The 20,522-nt window shown below is 37.0% G+C and overlaps 1 protein-coding gene across 3 annotated transcripts in view; it reads right to left on the reverse strand.

Annotated features, from left to right (window-relative positions):
• The window catches only part of CTNND2 (catenin delta 2), an 829,794-nt gene that overhangs the window by 517,515 nt on the left and 291,757 nt on the right, over nucleotides 1-20,522 (reverse strand). For all 3 annotated transcript variants that reach the window (XM_033110744.1, XM_033110743.1, XM_033110745.1), the window contains one exon: nucleotides 18,749-18,861. In XM_033110744.1, coding sequence (XP_032966635.1) covers nucleotides 18,749-18,861 — 113 coding nt within the window. The remainder of the gene's footprint in view (nucleotides 1-18,748; nucleotides 18,862-20,522) is intronic.

A 20,522-nucleotide genomic window follows, 5' to 3' on the forward strand; every position in this document is an offset into this window, starting at 1 on the left:
TTAGGGATCAGGGGAAAAGCGCAATGGAGCTTCTAGCCTTAGAGAATTACAAACATGCATGCATGTTTCTATAAAGGGCTATAGATAAAGCACAGGAAATAGTTTTCTTATCTTTGATAAGGGAACATTTGGATATGACACCTACACTGAATTGATTCTGTTATTTGACGATAATAAACTTTTCTCAGGAGCATGAATGCAAATGCATATCAGGCCCCAGCAGGTGAGCTCCTTATGAGACAAATCTCCACATCCTCATAGCCATATTTTTCTACATTTTTTTTCATTGTTGGGCCCCTGAAGGAGTCTTTTTATACCCCACCCAACCCAAACCCACGCCCTATGCAATTTTAACAACATAGGTACTCTACATACCTGTTTATGTACTGTAGGTTATGGAGGACCACAGAACACTATAGTTTCTAAGTTTTTTTTTTTCTCCCTCCCCACAAAAAACAAGTTTTGCCCACATGGGGACATCACTGCCCCCTGTTGAGAATGTTTGCTGTAATTTAAATGGCTCTATCAGTCAAGAGCATGGACTGTGAGGGAGTGCTTCAGAGGAAACCCAACATGATACGCTCAACTCAGACTCAGTAAATATTCACAACAAGTAATGAATTGTGTCTAATTCTAACCAGTCCGTCTTATCATCCTGCAGAGACCTACTGTCTGCTGAAAACAATCTTCTTTGGAGAGAAAGGTAAATAGTGGATAATTGTACCATGTTGCCCCGAAAATAAGACCCAGCTGGACAATCAGCTCTAATGCGTCTTTTGGAGTAAAAATTAATATAAGACCTGGTTTTATTTTACTATAATATAAGACCGTGTCTAATATAATATAATATAACATAATATATAATATAATATAATATAATATAATATAATATAATATAATATAATATAATATAATATAATAAATACCGGGCCTTATATTAATTTTTTGCTCCAAAAGACACATAGAGCTGATTGTTCAGCTAGGTCTTATTTTTGGGAAAACACGGTACAAGAATGACTCTGCTTTTTCATTATTTTAAATGTCCTTTTAACAACCCAGATTTTTCTGAACGTTTTCTGAGTAAACGGTCATAAGATTAAATCTGAGTATTAACTTTGCTTAGTGTTAAAATAAATATTTTGATGGCTACAGCTGCCAACATAGGTTGGTGATATATAGAAGCCAGTAATGCAAAATATTTTAATACTATCCATAAAAACTTTCATTTACATTGTACTTTACCATTTAAAAGTATCTTTGCATATATTATCTTATTTAAACAATAGGAATGTGGTAAAGTGATTTTATAGTTAATAATAAACTTAAGAAGGCATATAATCCAGTGAAGTTATTAAAATCATGGTTTTGAAAGAAAGGTAAAGGTCACTCTACAATTCTTAACTCAGGCAACGTCTCAGTAAACTTACAAAAGACAGTGGCTTCCATTTTTACTCTTTAATGGGGTGCAAATCAAAACCCCATGCCGCTTCTGGAATAGCACAAAACCTTAATAAAGCATTACCGTACTTTCGATTTACGTGGGTCTGTAAAACCTACAACAATGAAAGAGAGAGGCTATTCATTTCGGGTGGGGCCACAAGTTCTCCTTGAACTTAATTTCTGAACTCTTGGACTTTCATTTATTAACAATGGGTTTTACATAAAAATTTCATGATAAATAAGATATGTAATTGTGTGGCATCTATAGAACGAACCCAATAAATAAACATGTGCTTACTTCTTCTAACTGTGTCCTGGGGCTATGTGCTGGTATGGCAAGGAGAGGAATGAACTTTTTAAATTGAGAGACGTCAGTCAACTGCAGTCAAAACTCACTGAATTCTTTTCAGGTCTAACTTGGAAAACTATTCAAAGACAGCCAAAATGGGCTGGTCCTCTTATCATTTTCTACGTAGATTAAGTGTGCAAACATTTCAAGCTCATAAAAATGTTGAAAGATAACAGGAATTGATCTGAAAAGTGATGAGCCGTGCTTTCCACTCAAGGTAAGTGTTCTCCACATATATAGGCATTCCATGACATCAGGAAGATGTAGCAGGACAGTGAGGTTCAGGTCAGAAGATATGTAATTTCTAACTGAATACTTAGAAATAAAAACAGCCCTATATTACTTGTACATTTCATGTTTGTTACAACTCAATAGTTTGACGGTTTATTCTTGCCTTGCTTTGTTTTATTTTCTTGTGTTTTACTCACTCATTGAATTGAATGCACAAATTGTGCTATATCCATACAAGGGAATACTACTCAGCCACAAAAAGGAATGAACTATCAAAACCTGTAACAACTAAAATTTAATAGTTCTTTGTGATGAAACACTTAGAAAATTAGCAATAAAAAGGAATGGCTTTAACTAGATAAAATGAATCTATAAAAATCTACATTAATCATAGATTGATCAAGCATTCCTACTTGTAGATATATACGCAACAGAAATGCAAACATATATGTGGATAAAAACTTGTACATGAATGTTCATAGAAGCACTATTTATAATAGCTCAAAATAGGAAACAATCTAAATGACCAATAATTGATTAATGAATAAATAAAGTGTGGTATATCCATACAGTAGAATCAAAAGAAATTAATATCTAGTACAACATGGATCAATTTGCAAAACATTCTGCTAAGTAAAAGGAGCCAATCATAAAAGACATCATATTGCATAATTCTATTTATATGAAATGTCTAGAACATTTCTATAGAGCTGGGAAGGTTGTGGAGCTTCTTTCTGGGGTAGTGAAATATTCTAAAATTGACTGTGGCAATAGTTGCGAGCCTGTATAAATATACTAAAACCATTAAATTTTATACTTTAAAGGAGTGAATTGAGTGGTATGTGAATTATATTTCAATAAGGTTTTTACTAAAACTAGTCCTGCAGCAGTTGTTATCGTGATAAAAAGTAAAGAAATCCCGTTACATTAAAAAAAAAAAAGTTTGCCTATTCTCCCCCACTTCTTACCAGTACAAAAAGAAAACAAAACAAAATGAAAGTTAAAAGATTTTCAGGGGCCGGCCTGGTGGCTCAGGCGGTTAGAGCTCCATGCTCCTAACTCCGAAGGCTGCTGGTTCGATTTGCACATCGGCCAGTGGGCTCTCAACCACAAGGTTGCCAGTTCAATTCCTCAAGTCCCACAGGGGATGGTGGGCAGCGCCCCCTGCAACTAAAATTGAACAGGGCACCTTGAGCTGAGCTTCTGCTGAGCTCCTGGATGACTCAGTTAGTTGAGCGCATCCTCTCAACCACAAGGTTGCCAGTTCGATTCCCCAAGTCCCACAAGGAATGGTGGGCAGTGCCCCCTGCAACTAGCAGTGGCAACTGGAGCTAGAGCTGAGCTGTGCCCTCTACAACTAAGACTGAAAGGACAACAACTTGACTTGGAAAAAAGTCCTGGAAGTGCACACTGTTCCCCAATAGAATCCTGTTCCCCTTCCCCAATAAAATCTTTAAAAAAAAAAGAAAAAAGACTTTCAAAGAAGACAAAAATACAGTAATCTTCACAGATTACTCACTAGAAACGCTATAGGAATCTACAAATTACAGAAGCAATGAAAGAGATTAGTAAGTTTGCTTGATATATAAAAAAGAAATTCTTAGCAGATGCTCCTTATAAAAAAGAGAACACTTGCAAGAGCAATAAATCTCTAAGGAGCCTAAGAACAAACGAAACAAAGAACGGTGCAAGGCCTTTAAGAAGAAACATATAAACTTCATAGAAAGACATTAAATAAAATGCACTGATATCAAGTTCCTGTAGGAAGACTCAAAATAATAAAGCTGTAATTCTCCTCTGATTTCCCAGAAGTAGACCACATATGTGAAAATTTGACACATGACATCATAGCTTATGGGACAACTGGCAATCTTTTCAACAGCTGGTATTGAGACAATCACACATTTACACGGAAACGAAGAAAACTGAGTCTCTACCTTTTGCCAGGTCAAAAAGAATCAATTACAAATGACTTAAAGACTTTAACGTAAAAATATATACCTTTGCAATTATTAAATGAAAACATAGGAAATTGTTTTAACGTTGTTCTTGCACATAACATTTCTTAAACAAGATTCCAAAAGCATGAATCCTAAAGAAAATAGTCTGATCAACCTATCAACACTACAATAAGCACTTCTTTTCATCAGAGGACACTGAAAGAAAATGAAAAAAACACTAACCGGGTAAATAGGGTTGTAATACATTAGTTAACAGAAGATTAGTATCTGAATATATCAAGAATTAAAATAACTAAGAAAAAGGGAAACCACCAATAGAAAATGTACAAAAGACATAAATAGGCATTTAATGGAAGAATAAAGCTGACTATTTGATAAATGCATAAAAAGCTCTCTTCGTACAGAAGTCAGGGAGATGCAAACCCACCAGATTTGCAACAACAGCACCGAAAAACACTTGGAAAATAGAAAGTTTGCTGAGTGTACGGAGGATTATCAATGGATTATCGATTACTAATGGGAATGTAAATTTGTATGGCTACTTTGGCCTTATAAAGAGAAGCTGAAGCTGTTCAGATCCTACAAGCCAGTTAGTGCTCTTCTGTGCACGCCCAAGAGACACACCTGCACACTCATCTTGGGAGTTCTGCATAACCATGTCTCAAGCCATGCCATATGTTTCTAAAAGAAAAACCTGCAAATTCCGCAAATGTTCCTCTCAGGAGAAAAGATAAATGCATGTGGACATATTCACATGATGAAGTAGGAGGTATTAGCAAAAAAAAAAAAAAAAAAAAAAAGCATGAATTACAAGCATCCATAGGAACATGGAAAAATCTGAAAAACATAGTTGAGGAAAAAAAGAAAAAAAAGCATGTTGCAAAGAATATAATTATGTAAGATTCCAAAACGAGACACCCAAATCGTATTTTGCATATTTGGAAGTTTACAGGTGGAAATATGAAATAATGCAAGGGAAAAAAATAAACACAAAATCCAGGAGAGTGTTTATCTCTGACTTAAAGATAAAATGAGAGAAGGGCAAAGAGTTTCCAACTACTGATAAAATTTGATTTCCTCAGTAGGGCTATTTCCTCAGTAGTCACATTTTTTAAAACTATGCATATAAAAATACCACGTATTCTCCACTGTAAATGAATATATAATATACTTTGTGATAGCAATATGCAACTGTCTTAAAATACAAGATTTATTTCTGAAAATTATGTTTGTATAGCATAACCTTAATAAAAATCCTCTTTACTTCATAACTGAAGCCCTATTATTAAATGATAACATTTTAAAAATAGGCCATCAGTGTATTTTAATAGAATACTTTTATTTGGAAGTTTCTTATTCGATCATTGTATCCAGTTAGCATCTCAGAGTTTTATTTGGGTTTGTATTTTTCTGACTGAAAATGAAGGAATTCTCCCTGGGAATAACAGTGCAAGTTAAATCTTCTATGAAAAATGGTGAATCCAATCCCGTGGCAGAAACACTGCCATCTCCTTTATATCTTATTTCTTAAAATTCCCTTATTTTGAAGTTTTTAGTATTTCTTTATAATCTTTCAAACATTTTATGGAGCTTGATTTCTTCATTAGTTTATTATTCTTTTGTTCTGACTCCATAAGTTGCACACGAAACTAAGTTCTGATTAATTTTCTCCCTCTGGAGTGCTAGTTCATTAGCCAAATATAATAAGTGTTTGAAACGGTCAGGTTTAAGCTTAAAATCCACGTCTGTATGCCCACCCCAAAGGGTACATTAAATAGAATCGAGCTAATTGAATTCTCTCTCTTGAATTTCGATCCCGCATTTGCTGTGTCATCTTAGCATTAAGTGGTCCACCATGCATGTGAAGGTTAGCCTGGTTACAACATTTTGGTATAGAGACTAAGGAGAGCAGTGTCAACAAGGGAAAAATGCTGCATCATCCCTACTAAGTCAAGTCACATCCTTAAGGCAGCGTTAAGCCTGCAGGTACATGAGGGCAAGCAACTTGCTTTCCTCTTCCAGAGATGTACTCCTAGTGTCTACCACATACACATAGTAGGTCCATGATCTAGATGTGTTGAATGAATGAATGAATGAATGAATGAGTGGATAAATGAGATCTCATATTCCTTCCTGTCATAAGGGAGGATTTCACAAACCCATATTCCTATAGATTTGCCCTTGTTTTGTTGACTTGAGCAACCCACCCACGAGGCTAGGGGCGATGCCTGCCTGAATTAGGAACCAGACAGGCAGACTTCAGCATTTAGACACAAGTCCCAAAGGGACACCATTAGCTCCCACAACCCCTCAAGGACACCGAGGCTTTAAAAGAATGCTAACAATTGCAATGGTTAGGTAACACTGAGTGTTTTCTCTATTCCCACCTTCATCTCTTTGGTAAAAAATCTTTTCTAGTACCAGGTTATAAAGGCATAATGAAATGTATTAATAGGACATAAATGCTCAAAATTACAGTGACCTTGAGGCAAATACAATATTCATGGTGATGAGACAGTGTCCTAAACAGTGTGATGTTTCCGTGCATTATGGCTGTATTACTACATACGTATTACTTACACATTAATTAAGAGCACCACTTTACTGCACTCTTCCCTGGCAGAGAGTGGCGATAGTTAAAGTATCCTATCTTCAGGTAATTTGATTTCATCATAATCACCCACTAAATAAAAGAAAAAGAAGGGGAAGGTATACATAAATAATATCTCTCTGTGAAGATGAGGGCATTTCCTGTCTACTTGTGCATGTGACAAGTAAGTTGTAACTGTAATAGTCATGGCAATTCGTTAACTAAGAAGAGGTCCAACCCACATACTCGTACATTAAGTATTTTCCCAGTGACGAACACTATATGTTTTAAAACACATTTGATCCTTACAACAAACTTCTAAATATTATTCTCCTCAATTTCCAGACAGATAAATGAAGTTTCTAGAGGATGAGATTTTTCCCAGTGTCACACAGTAAGCAATAAGCAGAGCTGAGATTCGAACCTAAAACCTACAGGTTCCAAACTCCATTATCCTATGCCACCCTGTGCCACCTCCTAAAATTACAGTTTCAGCATTTGTTGGACATTTATGATGTGACAAGCAATAGGTGACAACCAAAAGACACAATGAAACTCTTTTACCTTAAATGAGGAAAGTTGCAATAACAGTGAATTCTCAACAGGTGGATGCCATCATTTACACATTAGAGAGTGAAAGTTAATTGCTAAATTTTGAGTAAAGTTGGCAGTCAATCCCTTGGATAGATCTTTTCAATAAAATCTTGCTGAGAGTTACATTCTCAAATAAGTGCCTAAGACTAAGCAACAATGTGTGACAATTTTTAAACTTCCTCAGCTCTTGAGGTACTAAACAAACAGATGTTTGAGAAGACGGGCTTATGAATAGAGCTTTACTGTCAACAAATTAGGCAACATCTTTGCTGCCTGCTGCTAACACAGCAATCTTTTAAATTTGAAATTCTATGACAGCTTCTCCTGGATAAAAGAGAATTAGAACACATTCACCCACAGAAAGCTAAAGGCAAAGGTTCCTTGTTGAAAATGGCAACGCTTGGGTAGATGCTAAGCTCACAGGGTGGACCTAGCCTGCTGGGTGGCTAGGGTGGACCTAGCCTGCTGAATGTTTAAATTTCTTTTTTTTTAAATAAATCATTTTGCAATCCTACACTGTTTCTTTGGACAACAGTGAGTCCCCAGACCCTCCCAATTCTAACTCTGAAGCCACTGTGTGCACTCACGACCCTGGCTGAAGTCTTCTGACCTACCCCCTGGACAAGAGCTACGGTCTCTGACTCGTGCTGCTGTCACCAGCATCTGTAAGTTTTAATCCATTCTCCACGCAACTGGCGGAACCAAAGCTGATCTCATCACTCCCTTGGGTAAAACCATCTTCCACATTCTATTACTCCCTCAACAAAACCCAAAGACTCGAGGTCTCTAGCCTGACCAGTATGGTCGCTGACAGAATGGTCATGTCTGTTGACTTCCTTCCCCAGTGCCAGTCTACTTCATGGGCTCCCTATTCCAACCACACTGATTCCAAATTGACCCTTGCCTTTCTGACTTTGGAATCTGAGCAGCACCTTGACCCCATTTCATTCCCCGCCAATGCTGATATCCTCAACACACAATTATCCCTTTGTGAAACTATCCTAGTACCACTTCCTGTCTCTTCATGTATTTTATCATGTTTCTCATGCTTAGACGACTCTCTCTGTATTTGATAGTAAACCCCTGGAGGCCATACTCACCTTTGAAGCACAAGGGGTACTTACTAACACGTTGGGTCCTTAGAAGTACTTCATAAACATTTTCTTTTTTAATGGAACCAATAATTATTTCTTAAGGGACCACTCCATGTGATTTCTCAGTGTGAAACACTGTTCCATTTCCTTACCTTTATCCCAGGATTTAACCAAACTATAAATACATCCAGACCATCTGAGATAGTTTAAAACATACTTACGAACTTCTTACGCACTGTGTTTTCCCAAATTTAAAGTCCATGCCATGACCTAACTGGAGATTCCCACTGAAAAACTATTCACACACATATATACATATTTATCTGTCTTCCTCTGAAGCATCAAATCTATTTGGATGTATCTTGCTAACCTCATTACTTAATAACTTTGACTTGTTACTTAAGTTCAAATTATGTCCCCATATTCAAACATTCAGTTGTGACTTACTGCCTATAATGGCAGGTTTGAATGAGACGAAGAGCACAAGAATAGAGAGTGGAAACAAACCTAGACACTCATCATTTCCTTTTTTGCTGGTGAGGAAACGGAGGCCCAGAAACCCCAAATAACTTGCCCCCAGTCACACCCTGAGTGAGCTGGTGCCAACGCCATGGTCACCTGACAGTATTCTTCCTGCTCTACCCCAGCTGAATTTTCCACGTCAATAATTTGAACACACAATGTTTGTGGTGTTCAGCAAGCTGTTGTCATCCCAATGGGGATGACTGACATTCTTTCTTCTTCGTGAGTCAAACGCTCATTATTATTTTGTGCACAGAAATACCACTGGTTACCAATCCTCTGAAATAAGTATAAACAAACTAACAAATATAAATATAACTAACTGGGTAAAAGCTTCTGGACCCACAGCATCCGAGCAAAGGCTGCATGGGCATGGGGGACACACAAATGACTTCTTCAAAAGACACCTCTACTTCTCATTATATGTATACATTTTACAACTGGAGAGAGTAATGAGCATACATCTTTTGGTCAATGTATTCATTGCTTGCTGTTCTCTCTTTGAAAAATAACTATTCAAAGAGTCATTGGCTTCTGTATCTTAATTTATTAAGAATTTCCTGGCATACATATGTCACCCCTGCAGTACTGCACTTTTTTTTACAACCACATAATATCGAAAGTTCCATCTCCAGCTCCAGCAGTGGGTCCAGAAACATATTAAGTTGCACTGTGTGAAAGGGAAATTGATTTGAGCTTTCTTCCATTTCATCGTGTCAATTTCTGTGTGGTTGTTAGTCTATGTTACGACGGAGACTATCCTGATACATCATGTTAGCCCAGGGTGAGGTGAACTATTTTATAATCTTTCGTAGGAAAGTTAGGAAGGAGACTTCAATGAAAAAATTACCTGTATGTTTTTCAAGAATAAAAAAAATGAATGTGATTTACTACTAACAGTGAGCAAGATGGTTTGTGAGATGCTTTACCTACATTTCTCATTTCATCTTTATAAAATTATAGAAGAACAATATCCCCATTCGTGTAGACGAGAAAAATGAAATTCAGAGAAATTAGCAAAGCTAGTCAATACCATAAAAATACAATATATTTAGCTCTAGTTTATGGAACTGCAAATTTCACCTTTCAGATCTATAAGTTTAAAAAATAATGCTATAAGGATGAGAGAAAATATGAAGAATATTCTAGACTAAATTCATAAAATCGTTCAGTTCTCTACCAATCAGAATACTAAATTTCAAAATATTAGAGTTAGTTTTCCTAAAACATCTGTGTTACAATGCAAAATCTCTAAGTAGAATTTGGTGTATTGGTTATTGTTAGGCATAAAATTAATATTAGTTTTTTGATGTCATTTTGGAAAGAAGTCATGCTTCAAAAGTGATACAAAAGTATTAAGATATAGTAGTTGAAATAAAACATATATCAAATGATTATAGGTATTAAGCATTCAACCCTTTTTAGGATGTACATCAAATCCTCAAGACAATTGACTATTCATTATCTCACAGAAATCTAGAACAATGTATTTAATATGTGCTACAGAGAGCACGTTTCTGTCCTCCCAAAATTCACAGGTTTAATGGCCAATGCGAGGGTATTAGGAGGCGGGGCCTCTGGGAGGTGGTTAGGTCAGAAGGATGGACTCTCAGAAATGGGATTAGTGCCCTTATAAAAGAACCCCGCAGTGCCCTCTGGCCCCTTCCACTATGTGAGGATACATTGCAAAGACTATGAATCAGGAAGCGAGCTCTCAATAGACATCAAATTTGCCTGCACCTTGATCTTGAACTTCCCAGACTCCAAAAATGTGAGAAATAAATTTATGGTGTTTATAAGTCACCCAATCTATGGTATTCTTTTATGGCAGCCTTAACAGACTAAAGACAATAGGATAACTAGTATTATAGATAGAAGTATTAGTATAATTTGCCCACTGGCAATTTACAAGAGAATATTAACAGTTATTCCGAATGTATTTGAAAGCAATGATAATACATACTATTAATACTCTTTACCTCATTTGTGTAAAACTAAATCTCAGAAACATTCAGATAAAGAATTTCAAAATACTATAATCATTGGAGTAGGGGTGGGGTGGGGGAACAGAAACAGAAAACGTTTCTATTCCTAGAATGAAAATGGATGGGAGACATTTCAATGGTTATTTACAGTACAATTCAAGACAGCATTTAAGAGTGAATACGGTATTTTAACAAGTGTACTTGGGGAGTAGATACTGGGGTTCAAAAGTCATTGTGTGGTCACTAGCTGATGGATATCAGAAATGTGGATTTCCATCTCTGAATCTCAGTGTTGTTATCTACAAAAAGTACTAAGACTTAACTCATAGAGTTGCCTAGGAGTAAACAGCATGATCTGTATTAGCCAGTTAATATCGTGCCAGAAACACAATAATTGCTCAAGGTACTACATTGTAATTATTAAAACCCACCACTATCAGTACAAGTGTTATCACTACGGCCATCGTCTTCTTAAGATCAGAGTGAAAGAGCAGGTCAACCACCGTTCCACACACACAGACAGTACATCAAACCAACTGGACCTGGAATCCAGGGCACTATTTTAACACGAAAACTAACTAGAATGAACAGTGCAATGTAATATTCTGACCTGGTTTGGCACTATTTGATTTATTTATTATATAATATATGTATCATATATAGAAGGTATATTCTGGACTACAGAGAGAGGGAAATATTTCTAGACTAATAAAACTAGTGAATTTTCCAAAGCAAGAGCCATGAGAATAACAACAATAAGAAAAGTACTGTACGCTCACTCATTCATTTAGTCATTCAGCATCGATTGCACAGTTACCATGTGCTGACCATTGCTTTGACACATACTTCTAGTTCCTTGAGGAATGAGAGGCTCCTGGTGGAGACAGCACCCACTTCTCATGGTTGAGAAGGCTCAGCAAAGTCTCCCTGTGAGTGAGGAGACGGCAGCTGCTTCAATCTACATTGTAAATTTTGCTGCAGGATTAGGAGTTCAAAGGACACTACAGTATTACAGAGATGGCTCAGCATCTAGGCAAGATGGGAAAGGCTCAGAGCTGGCGACTGGGAGAGAAAAAGAAGACGAGAGGAAGAAGTGCTTCTGAGTTACACAAGCAACAGCTGTGAAATTCGCCACTCTTTCTAAAAGATAAAGAGATCTGCATGGGGACCTGAGCGCTAATGTGACGTGCTGGGAAGCATGGAGCTGAAACGTGAGCACCCAGAGAATATTCTAAAATATTCCTCCTCGTTTACATAGGACAAGGGAAAAACTGTAATAGGAAATCCTAAAAGGATCATCTCAGCCTTAAAAGCAAGCTACAAGAGGCCAGGAAATTGGAAAGAAAAAAAGAGATGAGAGAGAGAGAGAGAAAATGGGGAAAGATGGTCATAACAAGGGTTCAGACAAGAAGAACAGGGGGTCATGAAGGGAGTTAAGAAAATCAATATTTGTGAGGTTTTTTGCTCTGGAATTGAGATTGGCAGGAAACAAGAAAAACGCTTTTCTTAAAAAGAAAACTGGCAATGCAGAAAACAATGCCAAAATATATGTCATCCTTATATTTTGTTCTTTTTCCCCTGTTTTTATAATGAAGCAGTCATTCTAAAAGTCTTCAAAAATACCACTGGAATGTTAATTCCGAATACCAGTTCAATAAACTAAATGTCTCGTTTAAATAAATCAGTGTGACTTTGTTGAAAGAGTCATACTTTAGCCACATGAGAAATGGTCATAGAAACCAACAGCTATTCTCTAATTTTAAAGTTAAAAATTATTTAATGGGAAAAAAATCCCAAAAGAAATCAACTAAAAGTAATTCAAAAGCCATCTTTTAAAAAAATGTTTTTCTACTGGCAAACATGTATTCCCTGGTGATAGGACCTAGAATTCTATGACTACGAGTGATTTTTAACCCTTGGCTAGATAACTGTTTACAAATGTGTGTATGTGTAGAAAAAGCTACATAAAAATTATTTTAAAAATTCAAAGTAATTATTTTATTATACAAGATAGTTGGTTTCCAAAATGAAATATTTTGGCAAATCTATTCCTTCTTTATTTAAAAAAAATAAGTGTCACTATCTAATTGTTTAAGTATCATATCCTACAAGATAATTAAAAAACGCTCAAAATATCTGACTATATGGGAAACCATTATATTCATCTATGACTTTTTTCCCTTAAGAAAGTTGTGACCATGCTTTTAGATATATACATTTCATTCTAACATAAAGTAAATGACCACTTGACTTGGGCTTCTTTACCACTAACTAATTTAACCAGAAATCAGCATTTTCTGTAAAATAAGCCTGAGTTCTTTGCAGATGTGGAAAAGATGTGTAGACTGTTTATAGAATTGTTGGCATTTGGGCTCCCAGAAGTTAACTAGTCAAGAGAATGACCTTTGATAACATTTATAACATTAATTCCTTTTGTATCCTATTCTAAAAAATATGGCAGATTTTCATGTGGAAATGTGTTTTCAAGAAACTCAATAGTTCATCTATGGGAAAGAAAGAGCATCTTCTCACGTGGAGCAAGCAATTTTTTATATATATATTACATTTTGTCTTTTTAAATATGTGTAACTCCAGTCAGAGTCTTGGGTATCTACATTATAAAAATGGTGAGGCTAAAAATGGTTGCTTTATTTAGTTGTCCTTATGTTGCATTAAGCAATGACTCCAGTCCACATTCAAATACCTCCACTTCTTAGAATCAAAACTACAGGTTATTTTAATCTGTGAACCCAAAGGCATGAGTATATGCAGGAAAAATAAAACTTTTAAACTTTTGAATGGAATACAGAGGGTTACAGAATAAAATTTATTTTCTCTAAACAACTTCCATAATTCAGCTTGCTCTAATGTATCTCTAATACAACCAACTGAAAAGCATTGTATTCGTTTTCTATTACTGCATAACGGAATAGCTTAAAACAACAATTTTTTTTTTTTTTTTAAGCTAACAGTGTTGCGCGTTTTGTAAAGGCATGGCATAATTGGGTTCCCTGGTCAGGGTCTTTTAAGGTTATTATCAGAGTTTCTACTGGGCTACTTTCCTCTCTGGAGGTTCTGGGGAATAATGTACTTCCAAATTCAGTCAGGCTGTGAGATGAATTCAGTTCCTTATGGTTGTAGAACTGAGGTCCTCTTCTCCTTGCTGGCTGTAAGTTGGGGATCATTCTGAGTCTCCAGAAGCTAAGCTATGTGTACTGCAACCCACAGAGCCCCCTCCATCTTTAAAGCCAGCAAGGGGGAATTCAGCATGTGTAAAATCTCTCTAGCAATGACGTTCTTTCTCTCTGAGCTCTAGACCTTCATCACCATCATCATCAGCGACATCCAGTCTTCCAAGAGTCAGGTCTTTTTTAGGGGGATTTTATAAGATAGGTCTCACTGTGATTAGAATTCAATTTCTCTCCCGTTATGTTCCTGGCCCATGGGGATCAAGGGGCATGAGAAGACATCGATTTTGGCGTCCTGAACTTTTCAGGAGCACTTGAGAAACCCCCACGCATCCTTTGACTGAAGGTTAAAACGTTCTGTGGCAGGGAACTCCTAGACGGGTCATCAATGTCTCATCCCCAACACGTTGTTACGTTCTAACGACTCACAAGGAAGGGACACCTGGCCCAGTCTGGACTGGTCGAGAAGGCATTCAGAAGAGTGTGAGCTCTCAGCCAAGTATCTGGTTCCATAGGAGGAGGGGCCCAGGCATAGCGGGGAAGAGGTTCTAGATGGAAAGGACCACTGGGTCACAGTCCCAGAGATGGGAAACAGGGGTGTATTTATGGAATTGCAGAAGTAGGCAAGGTTCATCACAGACATGGTTCTGATTTCTGTATTAAGCAGACCAATCTCACTACACAGAGGACAGATTTGCACAGACCGCAGGCAGAAGGATGAGTCAGAATGCCGTTTCAGGGGTCTGCGGAGAGTATGACAGGGGCATGGGCAAGGGTAGGTTCTCGGACCATGGGACGTACAAAAACTGTGCAAAGCCCAAGCCTGGGAGAGGACTGGATGGCTCATAGGGTTACCAGACCAAGACCTCCTTGACAGGACTTGGCCTGAGGGGTGGACATAAGCCAAGTAATGGCAACAGGCCAGAGGTGGGGAGTGGGCTATGAGCAAGAGGGATTTCTTTGATGATGACCCTAAATAAAGGGCATAGCCTGGTTAAATAATGTTCCTGCCTCAGGTCTGGATAGTGCTGAGGAATCAAGGAGAAGGTATGGAACCAAACTAGTTGTAGGAAGGGAGAAGGATCCAACAGCTCGGAAAGGTTTGGCCTGGAAACAGGAAGGAAATTAGGTAGATGGTGAACTGCAGCTGCAATGAGAAAAGCAGTGATTCCTCTGTATACCAGAATGGTAACAGTCAGACAACCACTACATGATCTGAATTCTGGAAGCTACAATACACATTCAGGTGTTTAGAAAAGTGTGTGAAGCGTTTAAGAAGTCACAGTGGTCATACGCGCAGTTGCTAGATACTTGGATGCAGAAGCTGGTACACTGCAACAACAGAAATCCCAGCTCCTCTCTTCTCCAAATTCTCAGTGCTCTCATTTATGGTCTGATTGACTATTATACAGCTCACTTTTAGAAATGCATGCTAATAACATTTTTTTTCCAATATGTAACTACCAAAAAAGCGGTCTCAGGAATCAGCTGGAGCTATTTCTTATTACCAATAAAGGCAGAGGAAAACCAAACTATGTTTATCAGCCATTTTCACCATTTATATAAAAAGTCTGAAAAATACTCGATTTTGCTTCATTTCCTCTAAGAAACTCTCTCACCCTGCCTAACATCCTAAATTATCTAAATTACCATAGACTTCTTTACCTGTTCTCCTTTTTCAAAAATTGTTTATATTCTATTAGTTTTTATGCTTAAATATCCTTTTGATGTGCTACCTAGATTAGTCTGTCACCCTTAATAAAGACTTGAATTTTCAAAGGTGCATTTCTGAAGCTGAGCAAACTAGGTTATGTGAAAAGCAAAGCAAAACAAAACAAAACAAAAAACAGTGGATGCTATGTATTGGATTTTCTCCAGTGAAATATCAGTAAATTGCTTGTATTATTCAAATGCAGATTCACATATTAAAGATTTCCAAAATACAAAATAATTAAGCTTGATGGATACTGCTATTATAGAGGTATATGGCAAGGGGAAATAATTAGGCAATGTCGCCTGTACTTCACATTATTATTTAATACACATTTAACACAGAATTATTAATTATGTGTCATGAGCTGTGAACTAAGGATACAAGATACAGTGTTAAAAACCAAACGCTATCATCGGATGATTTTTCTATCTACTTTGGTAGCTCTCTGATCTGTTCAAGACACTTTGGACCTACCGTGTTTCCCCGAAAAGAAGATCTAGCCAGATCATCTGTGCTAATGCATCTTTTGGAGCAAAAATTAATAGAAGACCCAGTTTTATTTTACTATAATTCCAGATATAATATAACATGATATAAATATAATATAATAATATAATACCGGGTATAATATAAAATAAAATAATATAATACCAGGTATAATACCAGGTATAATATAATACCAGATATAATATAATAATATAATATAATATAATATAATATAATATAATATAATATAATATAATATAATATAAGACTGGGTCTTATATTAAGTTTTGCTCCAAAAGATGCTTTAGAACTAATGGTCCGGCTACGTCTTATTTTCGGGAAAGCACGGTATAAAAATAAATCGACAATCAAATCAGATGTGGAAGAAGGAAAGCTTTCTAAGAATTTAAAAGGTAATCTCATAGATGCAACATCAGTAATGTAGCCAGTCCTATGATAACTAAACTGGTTTCTTTGACTTTCAGGAATGATATGGTCTCTCTCTCTGTTGAACTTCTCCTCTGTTCACACAGATTCCTCCACGAGCACACAATCCACATGGCTACCCTCCCCTCGTGCCAACCCCTACATGTCACAGATTTGGGGTCACTTATTTCACATTCTCAAGAGTTAGAGCCCAATCCATATCTTATTGGGCAGTCACTGGACGAATCACCATTGGGTCAAATATCCATTTCTGATCCAATGAGAAGCTGGGAATTGAGGCACAAGACACAACACGGTCCCCGAGACCTGCTCCTACCAAGGACTTGCGGTGGACAAAAAGAAATGTACAGCATCCTAAAATATCACACAGAAAGATTTCGTATATGAACTGAAAACAGGGAAATGATTGGTCACAAAGCAAAATAGATGTCAATTCCGTGTTGTTTATGAACCTAAAAAAACCCAACTAGTTTAGCTTTCAAGGTGTTCAACAATAACAAAAATTTCTTCAAATATGTACATGAAGTAACACAAAATACACCCTTCTAAATATTATTTTTTACCTACATTGGACTCGCCACCTTCAACCAGTCAACCTTCTAAACACAATTTCAAGGGGACTCAATTCACTTTTCCTTTTCCTTGTCCATTCTGATTCCGTTAATTTGGGTGTTCAGACAAGTCAGTGATGAGTTTAAGAGATAACAGTTTAGCTACTTGCAGCTTCTTATAGCCGAGGTACTTGGAGACAGAAGTGGATATGCTTCCACATATTCCAAACAAGCCTTTGTAATTGAAAAAGATATTGTGTCCAAGTAACCTAGCCTAATAATAAAGTTGCCATGGTTTCTATTTAAAGGTTTGCCACTGTTCCACAAATAAAAGAACAATGTTAAAAGACTAATGTAATGGTAGGGTTCCTCCAAAAGGAAACATTCCAACCACAAATTTACTCTTACAATAAATACTTTAAAGTAATGGATGCAATGATCATTCTTTTGTGGCAGCAAGTAAGCTAAGGATCCACCAAATCCTGCTTCCTGAGCAGACAGGCTGTGGACCCCTGAGCTAGGAATCCCTGCCCTACTCCCATCTATAAGAGGCCATGTGACTGGTTTTCACCAATGGACTGTGAGGGTCATGATGCATTTGATGGTGCAACTGACAATGAGGCCACAGGGGATAGCAGGGTTCTCGAAAGAGAAGTTGGGTGCTTACTGCATGGAGGGGAAGCATGCAAGTAGCCCCCTAACTAGCATATGCCATTTCAATCTGTTGCATGAGTAAGAAACAAACTGCTATTGTGTTAAGTCACTGTAATGTTGGAGTTTATTTGCAACAGTAACTATCATTTTCTCAATTAAGACAGTTCCCCAAAAACGTAGTGTCAAAAACATAACATAGAACAAGACGACAGGAAAGTACAATGCATTTCTGAGAAGTGGAAGTTGTCTTACACAGTTTTATGTTTCTTTCACACCCACATATCCACACTTCATACTCACACACACTCACACACACATACTTCCATTTTTAAATATGAAAACATGGTTCTAAAGTGGATAGTTTATTCTGCAGTTAAGGGACGGTATTTTGCTTTGTTTTGAAACATTTCATAATCTCAAACCAACCCCTAATTGAACAATCATTCTATCTATTCTATCTATGGGTTTGAAATATTTTTACACAAGGGAATCACATGTGTAGTTGATACACGAGGAGCAATTTTATAATTTAGCATCATATATTAGCAAACATTATAGGTTACACCAAAACACTCTCTCTTTCATTTCCAAAACCTTCAACTCTGGATCATTTAGGAAAAAAGAACCAAATTGGAGACCATGATATGGCATCTCCTGCTTGCCAGCAAGTTGACTGAATGTAGAAGCCGCCTTTGTATAAAATTATACATAATTTGCATTCGGGACAGGCACTAATTGTGTTAACAGTTTGAAGTACAAATCAGGCCATTTCAGACACCTCCTGAGCATCGTAAATCAGGTTGGTTACAATTCCTTTCCAACATCTGACATCCAACATCGAATGTCCCAGTTCCACGGGCAGGTTTGGAAGGAGAAGATAAACAGCACCGTTTCCTCCCCCTGGCAGTGCCAAGCACAGCAGGCAGGGCAGGGCCCACGTACCTGATACTGCTCATGCTCCCCGTCTCGGACCCCAGCTTGCATCGCTCCAGCTGGCTCGCTACGATCTGGCGTTCTGCCTCCAGCTCTCGGGTCAGTCTCTCAAACTGTAATTCCTGGGGGGGAAAAAAAAAACAACACCCAGAAGATTAATTCTATCATCTCTATGAGAAGTGGAATTCCAACCAAAATGACAGGATGGTCGAGGGGCACATCTGATTTCCCTATATGTCACGCTTGAGAAGCGAGGGACATCGAGGTGGAATCCAAGAGGGGTGTGAAGTTCAGACCGGGCTGTGTGTCACTCATGGAATCTAAATACCATTTTCATCATCTAACGTTATAAAATGGGTTTACAATACTTATTTCAGAAGGTTGAGGAGGACTGAAGGAAATATTTTCCATGAAAAATTAGCCTGTGGTACGTTTGGAAGATGGCCAGCACCCAACAGATATTAACACGCTTGTCCAAAAGTATAAAATTCAATAAAGACATAATTCATTCTTCTATCATTTCAAGTATTGTGTTTATTCCCTACTGGTCTTCCAGCTGCCTCTATATACTAATTTGGTCCTTATATTATTTACATATTGTGGAATGGAGAAAATAATGTTTAAAACTATACTTTATGCTTCACATTTCAGTAGAACGGCAATGAAACGGATTTCTACACTCTAGTTACTAAGGGAATAACCTTAAAATTTTTCTGTCACCTTTAAAAACAGCCAATTAAACCAATAAAGAATGCTTCTACACAGTGGCCTGAAATCCACTGTTAAAGGATTAATTTTTATGAAAAATGATTCAATCAGTACGCCAAGCATCTTAGCTGTTCCAACTACTAGATTTTTGCACCATAATTTGGTCTTTATATTTTACTTCCCCTTACACCTAAGTTTTTAAATAAATATAATTATATCCAATCGTGTGTTTTAACTAAAAAATTCAGGAAACATTTTTTACAATGTCACATTTAGCTTTTTTTTTTTTTTTAAACTATCTTCACATTTATGTTTGGGGAATGGAAAAACAAGAATGCTGAAAAATGCTGAAATATAGAGTTGAGGTCAGTTTTGAAAAATGAAATCTCCCAACATTGCAAGGATTTGTCTTCCCAGAAAAGATGAGTTAATTTTCCTTGCTAACCTGGGACACTCTTGGGTGAGACCTTTGAAAAGCAGGATCGAGTGTGTCCTCTACATGTATTAAAAATACCCTTGCTCTTTCCCATATGAGCAGATTTTTTTTTTTTTAATGTTGACATTATTTAGGGAGTCTAAGTAAGCGTGAGCTCAACCGTTTCCCTTCAGGGGACTAAAACTGATGGACTATGTTGCGGTTTGAGATCAAACTTTTATTCTTTTATATTCTGAAGGATAGCAAAAACTATTTGCAAGAAATGAATACCAAGACCTCTGCTGAATGTATTGTGTGCAGGTAAGCCTCCCTTCTCTCTTTAGGTTCTACTGCTTTCAGCGGGCAGTTCCTCTCCACAAAAATTGCAAGTTCTAGAAGATTTTTCATTTCCAAGCTTTGTACTGTGTTTTATTTTCAATCTATCTATACAACAAGAAACCAACTCCTACCTTTGAGTTGATAACACCTTAAAAACCTAATACCTGCAGATTATACAAAAATCCTCACAGGTACATGGAAATTCATTATTTGTGTTATGTAAAGGACTTAAATTTGCTGCATGTCTGCATATGTTACAAACAGTCCAATATAGTGAGACCATGCAGCAATGTGAGTCAGAATTCATGATCCTTCTTGGGT

This window comes from Rhinolophus ferrumequinum, chromosome 7 (assembly GCF_004115265.2).
Source record: "Rhinolophus ferrumequinum isolate MPI-CBG mRhiFer1 chromosome 7, mRhiFer1_v1.p, whole genome shotgun sequence".
NCBI classification, from domain to species: domain Eukaryota; kingdom Metazoa; phylum Chordata; class Mammalia; order Chiroptera; family Rhinolophidae; genus Rhinolophus; species Rhinolophus ferrumequinum.